Raw genomic sequence first — 13,635 nt, 5'->3', positions numbered from 1 at the left:
TATATTTATAAGTATAAGCAATTTTTTTTCTTCTCTATAAAAACAGTATCTCAAGTCCTTATTTCACAATACAAATATCAAATTTGACTGATTAAAACTACATGTATAAAAACATGACAAATTACAACCTTATTAAGTTATACAAATTCTGTATAAAATAGACGTTAGAGAAGACTTGACTGTATCCCTAGCATATGCTAATATACATTACAATATTCAAAGGTCATATAAAAATGTACCTCTTACAACACAACCTGAGTAGTATTGAGCATTTAATGAAACTACCGTAGATACTCGCCTAATAGTCGATCCTACTATAAGTCGGGGGCCCTTTTCAGCTCCAAATTCTAAGGATTTAGTCTTGACCCTCGTATAAGTCGGACAAATTTTGGGCATTTTTTTTTCAGCTGACAGTAACTGAACGCCGGTAAAACCAATGCAAATCCAGGAATAATATTCATTTCTGCATTAATGTTTGTTTGGTTTGAATTTAGTTGATGCTCATCATGATAATTTATATTGCTGTTAATAATAAAGATGTATTCATTTCTCTTGTTTTGTTCACTGTTCAAATGTTAGATTAGCCATGTGTTGTTTACATAATGCATCAATGATTTTGTAGGGTATGACTAATAACCTATTGTTTGAGAAAAGCGAATATAAACCAATATGAACCTGAAAAATTTAAAGTCAATCAACACTTGATGAAAATATTTTTCACAGCATACATAACTTGGTGTTAAATGAGCATGTACACTTCATAATTCTTATTATATTGTGATGATTAAAGGATTAAAAAAATTAAGTGAAGCTAATCAATATATTAAAATAACTAACTCCAACTCATTAGTGTCATCTGTTTACCTATCACTGATAGTTTTCACACCTTTAGTAAATACAACTCTTTGTCTCTTAATTGGGGTTATCAATGGATTATATTGGCTTGTCAATCAATTTTGTAATTTTTGTTTACCTGAGACACTTTAATGAATAATATTTTGATTTTGGGAATGAATCTTAAAATTATTTTTTGATTATAATATGATTTATAAGCATTGAATTGATATCATGATATCACAATAATGACACAATAACTCCGCTGAAAACATCCTTTCACATATTTGGTACATTGTTATCTCCTTTTCATTTTTGGTTCTTGGCTCTTCTTTTGGGTTTATAGGAAAACCATGTGACCATGAAAATCAATACACAAACCGGAAACAGTAGAATTTCAACACGAATTTGCAGAAAATGTTTACCAAAGAACAAATAAAACACAAAGACAGTATTGTAGTCATTTATTTTCAACAAAAACTTTTTATTTATTGATTTATGTAGGTTTGGCAATCAAAAACGTAGTTTTGACAAGGAAATTCACTCCTGACCACTTTTCTCAAGCTTGGATTTTTCCTCTGGTCGCTAGATCTCGTCTATTAGTCGGTCCCCCTCTCTGGATTATGAATTTTACTCCCAATTTTCCGACTAATAAGCGAGTAGGAACGGTAATATGAACTTAGTCAGTTCTAAAATGTGAGCTCAGTAGTTAATGTGTATTCCCAAAGCAAAGTCCCTAAGTGAGTTAAGTTATTGAAAACAAGATGGATTCTTAGAAAAAACCAAAACTATAAAAAATATTAGGCATTTAACTCATTGATGTGATAAGAACAAAAACTCAAAGCATTGCTGGTACTGTGAGTCAGTTTATTCTGACTGAAACACCCATCGATCAGTATGGAAAATTTTGAAAGGTTTACAAACAGTTCTTTTTTCTAAAACACATGTTTCTTTACACTATTGTTGCTTTATGAGCTCAATTCGCAAACTTTTATTTATTCAGAGGCAAACCCTTTTAACATTTTTTTTTATTTCAATGTATGGAAAGGGAACATACTAAGAAAAATACAATTTACACTAAAAACAAACATGACAGTTAATAGGACATGATATGATAATATGAAAGACTTTTGGAGACACCTAAGTTTGAAATTGTATTGATTTTTTACATATTTTTCACATAGATATTCAATGCAAATAACAACTCAGCTATTTTAAACATATATTCATATTATACTTATATCTATATGACAGGAACTGATATGCAACACACAAAATTTTCCATTTTAAAACATATAATATCATGTTCACATTCACAGGTAATACTGTTAACAAGTAAATATACTACATAACATGTGTTTGCTTAAAACAGCTTGTCAGAAATTTCTGTCACATATTTAAATTATGATTAATAAATAACAAAAAAATATCAATCATAATTAATAACCAATAATTAATAAATAACAAAAAATTAATAAGCACTTCTTATATCATTCAATCATTGATTGTCAAGGTTACTGACAGAATATTTAAATCAATCTTGATAGATGTAACCTTTTTTGTAGAGAACAATAACATGGTCTTTACAAGATGTACACAATGTATGTTTGTTTCTTTGTTGGTGTTTAAAGCCAAATTCAGCAACCATATCTATATCATGGGTAATATCATGGCCTATAAAGCTTGAATGCCTGGAGGGAAATACCAACTGGTAGGAAAACTGGCAATTTTTGTCCGTTAAGATCAAAGTCAAACACATCTTACCACTAGGGGGGTCCTAACTCACAACCTTTGAGTTGACAGGATGAGTGACAACTGTAAATGAACTACTTAAGACTACTTGACCACTGATGCCCCTTAAACAAAATGAACTATGAGCAATTGCTCGCTAGTGAAACCCCAGCTGTAAGCATTTCGTAAACAGAAAATTGATGATGGTGGAGCTCCACACCATATAGCATGCTCACATAAAACTTGATGCCAAACTTCAGAAATCTCTTGATTTGCAATTTTGAAAAATATGTTATTAAACAGACTGATGGACAGAGGTAAATCTGTACACCACTTTCCTATAATTAAAGCTGGTGTATTAACATAAACAATCACAGGTATATCCCCTGGATGAAAGATTTGAGACAATTAAAGAGGCATGGTACTCAATACCTGAGTTCAACTCTTAAACAGAAATTGAGGCATCTCAAGGTACGTAGTAATGAACATTGCAAAGTTATAAGATCCTACTCCTAAGAGAACATGATGTGTTTATATACAGAAAGAGATTCAACCATTTTTGAAACAATTCAAGCACGATTACACATCAAAGGTGATTGCAGTAGTAGTGAAAATCAGACTTCAACTGTTATTAATAGTATAATCCTTCTTAGGCTCTTAATCTTTTGTGGAAGCAAGAAAGAAACAAAATAAACTGCTTCGCTGAGCACAGCTGGATACGCCCACAGAGGTCCAACCCTGAACAGTTGGGGCAAAAATGGACACAATATTCAAGCTTGATACAGGTCTGAATTTGGATTGTAATTAAATTATTGACATATTATAGGTTTCTGAATAAATGTAGTCAAAGAACTTGAAATTGGTTATATGAACTGAATTTATATTCAATTAAAGATTTCTTGCTGTTGTGCAATACTCTGTGCTGTTGCGCAATACTTAGTAAATCTGTTGTCAGACTATAAACAAATAAAGTTCAATTTCTTCTCAATGTCATATTTGAAATTTATGAAAATCAATAGGGAGATTACATCATTAGCTATAAATAATTCACCAAAGTTTCATGAGAACTGCCGAAAGTATTTTTGAGTTATTGTCAAAAACTGGAAAATTCCCCCTTTTTTAATGAATAAAACCCCAAAACTCGGAAACGTTAAATCTAAAATTTATAAAAATCCAAAAGGGAGCTCATGTCAATAGATATAAACAATTCACTAAAATTTCTTGCAAGTTGGTGAAAGCATTCTTGAGTTATTGTCGGAAAACTGGAAAATCCCCCCTTTTTTAATGAATAAAACCCCAAAACTCAGAAACGGCAAATCTGAAATTTATAAAAAACGAAAGGGAGCTCACGTCAATAAATATAAACAATTCAACAAAGTTTCATGCATATTGGTTAAAGCTTTTTTGAGTTAATGTCCGACATTTTGACGACGGACGGACGGACAGACAGACAGGCGGTCAACGGTGTACCATAATACGTCCCGTAAACGGGCGTATAAAAATACACAACCTTCAATTGGCTATCTTAACACTAAAAAACTTCTATCTATTGCAGAATAACAATTATGTTAACTAACAGCAGAAGCTGGCACTGATTGTCTTTTTATTAACTTACAGTAGAAGCTAACACAGGTTGTCTTTTTATTAACTTACAGTAAAAGCTGACGGTGATTCTCTTTTTATTAATTTACAGTAGAAGCTGACATGAATTTTCTTTTTGTTAACTTACAGTAAAAGCTTCCACTGATTGTCTTTATGTAAACTTACAGTAGAAACTGACAACTATTGTCTTCTTGTTAACTTACAGTAGAAGCTGAAATATATTGTTTTTTTGTAAACTTACAGTAGAAGCTGACACAGATTGTCTTTTCTTTCCTTTCTCTTGGTAGAATTCATTGTAGGTTTTTATCTTGTTCAATACTTCTTGTCTGAAAAAGAAAAGATATGATCATAAAATATGATGTAAAAGAAGATCTTCCTTCTTTTTTTTTCAATTTTAAGCATACATTATAAATTATCACCTGTTACATAAACCTTAAGTTGTCCAGGGAAGCAACTAAGGGGACCCCACATTATTACAGTCTCATTTGTCGGGGAAAATGCAAATGAGAATAACATAATACTACCGGTTGTATAAAAAAAAACTCCCATTATAAATAATTATCATCTATCTACATATTTATGCATTACGTCATATATAATCATTAAATCTCCCTTCTTGTTTCAATTAGAACAATGGGTAACTCTTTCTATTATCAGATAATATTGTTGCTCATAATGTGACATGTAATTTTAATCAAATATTGACAAATGTGTCCACAAAACAGGTACATTTTGATATGAAACCTCCCATTTTTAAACAGGAAAGTGTCATGTACCTCCTGCAAATTTGTAATAAAACAAAACTGCATATATCAGAACTTTTGAGGAATATGGATGGAGTTGTTATGAAATAGAAGTACCTTCATAAAATAAGTTCCAAATGGAACAAGCATTCTGAGAGTATTGCATGGCAATACATAGTCCCCTACCAGTTAAAAATTAATTGTACTGGAACAAAATGCTTACTTGATCTATAACTTGTCATGGTGTAAACTATATAACAAATATTGAGTCAATATCTTCAAGCATGACGAAAAAATGTGTGGAAAACTGATTATTTAAGTGAATTTTCTAATACCAAGGACCATAACTCTGCACAATATCATCAGACCGGAACAAAATTCGAACTTGATCTGTAACTTGTCATAATAAAACAATGTACCAAATATCAAATCAATATCTTCAAGCACGAAGAAAAAAAGTGTGGAAAACGGATTTGCCGGACTGACTGATGGACAGACAGACAGACAGACAGACAGAGTGCAAACCTAAAGTCCGCTTCGACTTCATCGGTAGGGGACTAATAAATATACTGCAATATTAGAAGTTCATTACCATCAGGTCACAACTTATCACAAACAAAATAGTACTGCTGAAAATATTTGTGCTATCATAAGATTTTTCATTATGACCCCAAAATGTAAAATTGAGTATAAGATAATTCAATTCCAACATAATATATATGCTAATGCAGGGTTCTTATCGTAAGTTTTGAAATGTGGACCAAATTACATATACGCCTGTAACAGTGATAAGGAAGTATATAAGTATTCATATTTATAAACACGAAATTTAAACTCTATACATTTGTACTTCAAAATAGGAGGTGCAATTTAATCTTTAAAATTCAAGGCTAGAATTAAAATTTACAATACATTTTACACTGAATACAAAGCTTTTAAGACAAAATTTATGTCAGTCTAACTGGAAATCCAATATTGATTGTGCAGTTAAATTGTCATCCAAATTTCTTCAGGTTTGACACAGTAAAATCAATATCCTTGTCTGTTCCAAATTTAGTAATATAAATAACAGCTCAACATATAAATATGTTATATATCATTTAAGACACAAAGTTGTTCAGTTTAACAAACCACTTACAAGATTAAAAACATTATTTCTTATTCTCTTGCAGAATACAGATTTTACAGAAATGTCAGGAGAGAAAATAAGTAATTTATAGAAAGTATAAATAACCAAAAGAAGATCCATGATCAATATGAATAAAAGAAGATGTGGGGTAAACATCAATGAGACAGCAACTCAACAAGACAATAAAATGCTCCACTGGGCGTAGCTTGATACGACCGCAGAGGTCGAACCCTGAACAGTTGGGGCAAGTATGGACACAACATTCAAGCTTGATACAGCACTGAATTTGGATTGTGTTTAAATATTTGACACAGCAAAGGTTTCTGACACAGAATGAATGTGGTCTAAGAACTTAAAAAATTTTAATTAACCTATTCAAACCATATCATTATTATTTGCTTTTATATATAAATCAGAAATAACCAATTTAAAATGAAAATTTTAAAGAAAAAAAAAGGAAAAAAAAATCCCCCCCCCCAATTTTTTGAACCCCCTTATGATTCATCACCCCCAAACTCAATCCCAGCCTTCCCTTTGTGGTATGGTACCTTGCAGTACAATTTCAGAGAGATCCTTACACTTGAACACAAGTTATTGTCTGGAAACTAGAAAAATGCTTGTTTTTTTGCCCCCTTTTTGGCCCCAAATTCCTAAATGTTTCGGGCAATTACCCCCAAACTCAAACCAAGCTTTCCCTTTGTGATATGGAACCTTGTAGTACAATTTCATAAAGATCCAAACACTTACACACAAGTTATTGTCCTGAAACTAGAAAAATGCTTGTTTTTTGCCCCTTTTTGGCCCCTTATTCCTAAACATTTTGGGCAATTACCCCCAAACTCAATTCCAGCTTTCCCTTTGTGATATGGAACCTTGTAGTACAATTTCAGAAAGATCCATACACTTGCACACAAGTTATTGTCATGAAACTAGAAAAAATGCTTGTTTTTTTACCCTTTTTTGGCCCCTAATTCCTAAAATTTTGAGGCAATTACCCCAAAAACAATCCCAGCATTCCCTTTGTGATATGGAACTTTGTGGTACAATGTCAGAGAGATCCATACACTAACACACAAGTTATGTCTGGAAGTTACAAAAATGCTTATTTTTGCCCCCTTTTTGGCCCTTAATTCCTTAACTGTTGGTACCATAACCCCCAAAATCAATCCCAACCTTCCTTTTGTGGTATTGAACCTAATGGTAAAATTTCATAGAGATCCATTCACTTAAACTAAAGTTAGAGTGCGAAACCCAATTTGACTTCGGACGACGACGCCAACGTCATACCAATATACGACCGCAACTATAAAAAGGTAAAATTGACATTCAAAGGTCAACATGCTGACTTAAACAATGGTCAAGACTAGTGTGTATACTATAAGTCAGGCTCTAAAATGCATCCCAAATCCAACAGGATGTACATAAGGGAGACTGCCAAAGATCTGCTATCAATAAAAGTTCTTAAAAGTAACTTCCTAAGATATAACAAAAGACTTGCATGGAGTATTAATATTTACAGGGTTAAAAAAGTTTTTTATGTCTTCAATCCTTCTTTCCCCTTTTTCAATTTTTATAATTTGAATACCATATATAAATTAAAAAGAACAACATATTTTTTTTTTTTAAATGTTAAAAAGCACTTTGCTTTACAATGTCAGTATCACACAGTTAAAAAAAAAACTCAGTCACCAGCAAAACAATATATTATGTTACAGCAGAGAATACTCCTTACTAAACCAAAAATATGTACCGTTATATCAAACAACTACCTGAAAGGAACTCCTTGCTATGCTAACATAAACTCACACAAAAAGTACATGTGATACAATATTCAATTTGTAAGTTTTCTGTCGTTCATATTGGTTTCTTTAAGATATATATATTTGCGTGAACTATGTTAAATAGACTTCTGGGTAATCTAATTGTTATATCTTCTTGACTTTTACAATAGACAATCTTTAACATCTTCCCTAAAAGGATTCAACCTTTTATATTCATTTTACCCTTCCATTTCAATACACAAAGTAATTAATAATCCATAAAAAGTAAATATGACTTTGTACATGAAAGTTACAATAACATTCACATGTAATTTAATGTAAAGATGCTTAAAAGATGACAGTTCACGACTTGCCTGAGGGGATAAGCAATGACTTGCTATGTATGAAGGTTTCTATCCTAATTTACTTATAATTTCTAGTACCAAGTTAAAGTAATGCTGCAGGCAGTTGTAGTTCTTTAGTAAAAATATCAATTAAGGTTAATACAACATGACATGCAGAGACTCTGCACTTTGTAACTGAAATCTTTTCATGTAGACAACATTTACATATGAATAAAAAAAGAGAGGTGTGACAAATGTCAATGAGGCAATAGCCCTTTAACATAAATTGACCTGTAAAAGTCAACAGTTTGTCCTCAATGATAAACAAGTGTCCATACTGTATGTTTAATTCATGATGTAAAAGCCTTAAGTCTGAATTAAATGCCCTTTTAATTTCATTCTATTTATCTTCACTACTTATTTACATTTCTCAACTTTACAACAATGTTGAAGGTGTAATAATGAGTGTAATTGACTTATGAATTGATGTAACCACCAGAATTCTCAACTTTCATCTATATTCCAAGAAAATACACACTTAATTCAATACTATGTTTGGAGAAATCAACTTAAAAAAATAATTTAGGAACAATTACATTGACCTTTTGACCACAAAATCTTCCCCTTCACTATATGTTTCATCTGTAAGGTTCATTCCAATCAAACAAGGGAAACTCAAGTTACCATCTGGAAATCATTTTTCCATTTTTTTTCTATTTTAAGTAACAGTGACCTTCACTTCTGACCTGTTGTCCCTTCAAGCAATCGTTTTTTTCCCCTTTCATACATTTTATTTCTATATTACTAATAGTTTTGTTTCAATCAAGCAAGGGAAACTTGAGTTACAACCGGGAAACCATTTTCCTGAATTTTCTTTTTTTTGAAACATTTACCTTCACCTTGACCATTGACCCAAAATTAATAGGCTTTTTCCCCTTTCCTATATCCTCCATCTGAATAAGTTTCATTTCATTCATGCAGTTACCCTCTGGGCAGGTACAGAAGGACAGACAGACAAAGTGATTTTTTATATGATTCAGGGATCATATAAATGCCTCTCAATTAGATACAAACATGCATGGTGACAATTCCCAATATGAGAGGCCTTCATTTTATCTATATAGAATTGGGAAAGTAACACAGTTTTGAAAGTGTATATACTGTGGATTCATTAATATTCGTTGGATACTAATTTTCGTGGATTTCGTGGGTACAGGGGAACCACGAATTTAAAAGTTCAACGAATTACAAATTTTCTTTAGGAATGTATGCAGACTTTGCAAAAAACCACGAATTTAAATATCCACGAATATGCAAGTTTTCCTCAATCCACGAAAATTGGTACCCACGAAAATAAATGAATCCACAGTACACCATTTGGATAGTGTAGATGGACACAGTTTGGACAGTGTATACATACACAGTCTAAACATCTCAGATATCTTTCTATAAACAAAGTTTTGAGAATGGCAAAATACAAGTTGCTTTAATTTTAATTAATTTTTTCACTGTTTGCATATATATGAGGAAAAGAGATCTATTCCTCCCCACCCCCACCCCCTCCACCCCCCAAATAAGCAAAACTCATAAGCCACTGATCATTGTACTGTTTTGAACTAATGGGCAGCAATTACACATTAACTGCCCATTTTTCATTTATTTCTCTCTAGCCAAATGTTAGCTTTATCCCTACATGTAGTATAAATTGCATTCCACACCAGGTAATATCCAGGTACAAACCACTCCATCATCAACTATAAACAATTGTTGTTTTTCTGTAATCCATCAACTAAACAGCTGACCACAAAGATAATGTGGTAGATTAACACCTATCATTACAAATACCCTGCAGGATAAAATACCAGTCTGCAGTATAACACCTGCCTTCTAAGAGGAATTGGAGGAAAGATAAACTGAATTTTGAGAAGGAAATGACTATGATCAAATCCATCTTTGTTTTTCAAATCAGCAAATAAGATCATTTAGTGTTTGATAGAAGTGTTTAAAATCAGGAAAATTGCATGCAGATGTATATGATAGTTTATATTAAGCTGGAAACCCCCTTTTTGTAGTTGGAACCAAAAAAAAAACATTTTAAATTTTTTTTAAATTGGCACCTGCTAAATGAGTTATTTCTTAGAGATTGAAACCCCAACCCCCCAAAAAATTATTTTTTTGGTTTTAAACATTTTTTTTTCTTTCAAAATTAAGTGGGATACACACCCACTATGACTCCCCTTAAATCTGCACAGGACTTCAATATTCATAGCTCTTCTTTAGACTCTTACACAACCAGAATAAGTTCATGTGACTTTATATATAATTAATTATTTAATAAAGATTTTCTAGTGAAACACTTATCTTGTTTGTATCAATATTACTTAAGTTAATGATGTATGCAAGGTCCACATAATAATTGTTATAACACCTAACCACACACTTAATTATATAAACAAACAGAAAAAACATGACATTGCATGATGGGTTGATTTGTTTTTCATTAACCTTCAACAATAATGATGTGTTTCTCACTTACTTTGCTACATCTAAAATGGATTCATCTGGTATATCAATCCTATTCATCATTATTATTGTCACAACTCACAAAACACGATTTTTCTTTTCTGATTTTGTTACACACTACAAGGTGAAATACAAATCTCTCATTTCTACGATCCAGGAAGAATATGATATTGCTTAATTCATTTCCAAACTGAAACTCCACCTAGGAAACGAAACATTCCAGTGACGATTGAACCATAGGTATTTCACAAAAAAAATTGCATTATACCGGTAAATGCCTTTATAATTATTTCCTCAATTGTCTTTAATGGCATTTTAATACTGAGGTCTACAGTTCATGATCTCCCTTGTCTGATTATGTATATAGATTATGAAAATGAAGTCTTTGTTAAACAGGTATATTGCATGTTCAAAGGATGTTTTTTATCTTTCATGTGTATAGACCAACACAGGTCTTATCAATGACCTAATCAATATCCAATAATAGAACAAGAATTTGTCAAATTTGTAGGTGATGTGTATTGCACAGGTCATAAGCTGTAAAACTGATCAACAGATTGGGAATTAATCACAGGCAAGGAACTGATTACATTGAAGAATAGCTGCACAGCATATTGGATATTATTATAATTATTGATTGATTCTAATGCAAGAAGTGGTGTATGCTTGAAATGCAACAAGTTTTATAGTACATCTGTAATGTCAGTATTTTGTAAAAGATAAATTATAAATATAAAATTCTAAATTTGAAACCATATCTTTTTTATGAATTTCTAAAAATCTAAAATCAATGAATCAAATGCATTTCCTTACTCAAAACAGGAAGCATTAGACTAAAATAGTTTTGCAATCTGTTGCAGAATTAAGTAAGACCAAAAATTAAATAAAAAAAATTAAAATCTTTGCTATGCCCCCAAGGAGTGTAATGATCAAATTCCATAATTATCCATCACCCAGAACAAATGTCATCATGAAAAAAAATGCCAAGAAACACACCCTTGACATAATTATTACTACCATACATGTATTTAAACCATATTTTATATTTAATGCAAATCATTTAAACAAAACTTTATCTGTAACAATTATCACAGTTCAGTTTCTATAAATTAAAATAAATGTCATCATGATATTAAAATCTATGTTACTTTTCAAATGATATGAACCAATAAACCAAAATCAATCTCAAATACTTGAATATACTCAAATAAATCAGTTTATTTTTAAATACCAGTATTTAGCTTTGATTTCCTATTGGACACAGCAGGTATGCCCTAGAAATAGGTGTTTTTATCAACATTGACGTTATGTACACTAGGTTACTGAATAAACACTTACAAGAGAGGATTACGAGATAATGAATTAACCAAATATTTGCCTATATTCTTGATGAGTAGAAGGTAATCATAACAGTATTCAAGCATTTTTGATTAACAGATGCTTGTATCACTTAAAAAATGTAATTTTATTACATATTTTAGTGGAAAGTTAATGGCATACCTCTGGGTATTACAGGGTTATAGCAAAATGCAATGGAGGTAATTAGTATTTAATGTTTTAACCTTAGATTGATGGAAATATTGTGTGTACCCTAAAACAAAAATAGGAAATGACATTGCATATGATACAAGACCTATAGCTAAGCTTAAAAGAAAATTATTTAAATAAACATACATTTGTACTTTCATCTCTAAAATGGTTTTGTGTTTGCTAATGCAATTTTAAAAGATTTATATGTAAAATTAAAGAATGTGTCTGAGGACATGAATGCCCCTGCTCAAGCTTGCTTATAATACATGTACATGAAAATACTTCTTGAGAGCATTTGATGTCGCTGCTAGTTTTTAAAGAGTTCTATTGTTCTAGTCTTAGGTATTTTTGTGCTGTGTGCTGTTTTCATATTTTCACTGTTTTGTTTTTCTTTCTTATGTAATAAGTTCTGTTGTGTCCACTGAATTTCTCAGCTCTTGAATAATGATTTGGTTCTTTTACTTCTAATCTTTTAGTTCTAAACATTGTGTATGAGTTTCATAAAATTTGCATGAGGCAAACTTCAATTAGATTGTGGAAACGAAAACATTTGCAATTTTCCAAGTTATAAAGGGGCATAAACGTAGAACAGTAAGTGACTCACTGCCCAAATTCAAACTCGGTCTGCCAGTTTTGGGTTCTTAGCATTGTGTATGAGTTTCATAAAATTCGAATGAGAAAAACTTGTAAGGGTGAAGAAATGAAAATGGAACATAGGGAAGGACAGACAAAGGTTCAAGGGTAACACTAACTGCATCCTTCACCTAGAGGCAGGGGCATAAAAACAGTGTGTGGACTGGTTGCATTTTGAATTGAAGATTGATATAAAAATCATGATAATTTCTTCTCTCTTCTTATACTAAGAAAAACTTTCATTCATGGGTTCCACATGAATTTTTTATGATTTATTGAGGAATCATAGGCCTGCAGGTTTATGAATTCATTGTTTCACAAACTAATTGAGAATATTCATTTTACACAAATGTTTTGGATTAAAAAAAAACTTAGTGCTTATTATAGTTATTCCCTTAAATTATTATGCATGGGAGGGTTACCCTTCTGCCTTTCGTAGCTCCGTCTGCCACAACAATCATCCTTTATATCTTAATCGTAATACAATGTAATGTCAATTTATTGTTTTGCCTTCTAATTATAAAACAATGTCCCCTAGGCTTTACAGAATCCTACAGTGCTGGAATCACTAAATGAACCCTAAAATGATAATTAAGTAGACAGTCAAAAATAAAAGTAACTTTCACTGCTAATAATTTCCAAGAAGCAGGACTTCTTAATGAAGGACAGCAGAAAAATTTAAAAAATGCTGTGAAGTATGTCTAAGAGAAGCAAGTACATCAATACACAATTTAAGCAATTTGGACAGAACTGTACTACAGGTACTTCTGGGAAAATAAAAATTGTTTCCTGTTACCCAACAACCC

The 13,635-nt window shown here is 31.5% G+C and overlaps 1 protein-coding gene across 2 annotated transcripts in view; it reads right to left on the bottom strand.

The window, feature by feature from the left end:
• LOC127709327 (ras association domain-containing protein 2-like) overlaps nucleotides 1-13,635 on the bottom strand; it is a 38,868-nt gene that overhangs the window by 13,753 nt on the left and 11,480 nt on the right. For both annotated transcript variants that reach the window (XM_052214791.1, XM_052214792.1), the window contains one exon: nucleotides 4,409-4,493. In XM_052214791.1, coding sequence (XP_052070751.1) covers nucleotides 4,409-4,493 — 85 coding nt within the window. The remainder of the gene's footprint in view (nucleotides 1-4,408; nucleotides 4,494-13,635) is intronic.

This window comes from Mytilus californianus, unplaced genomic scaffold (genome assembly GCF_021869535.1).
Source record: "Mytilus californianus isolate M0D057914Y unplaced genomic scaffold, xbMytCali1.0.p SCAF_7, whole genome shotgun sequence".
In the NCBI taxonomy this organism is placed as follows: Eukaryota; Metazoa; Mollusca; class Bivalvia; order Mytilida; family Mytilidae; genus Mytilus; species Mytilus californianus.
This window is presented reverse-complemented; position numbering and strand designations above follow the sequence as displayed.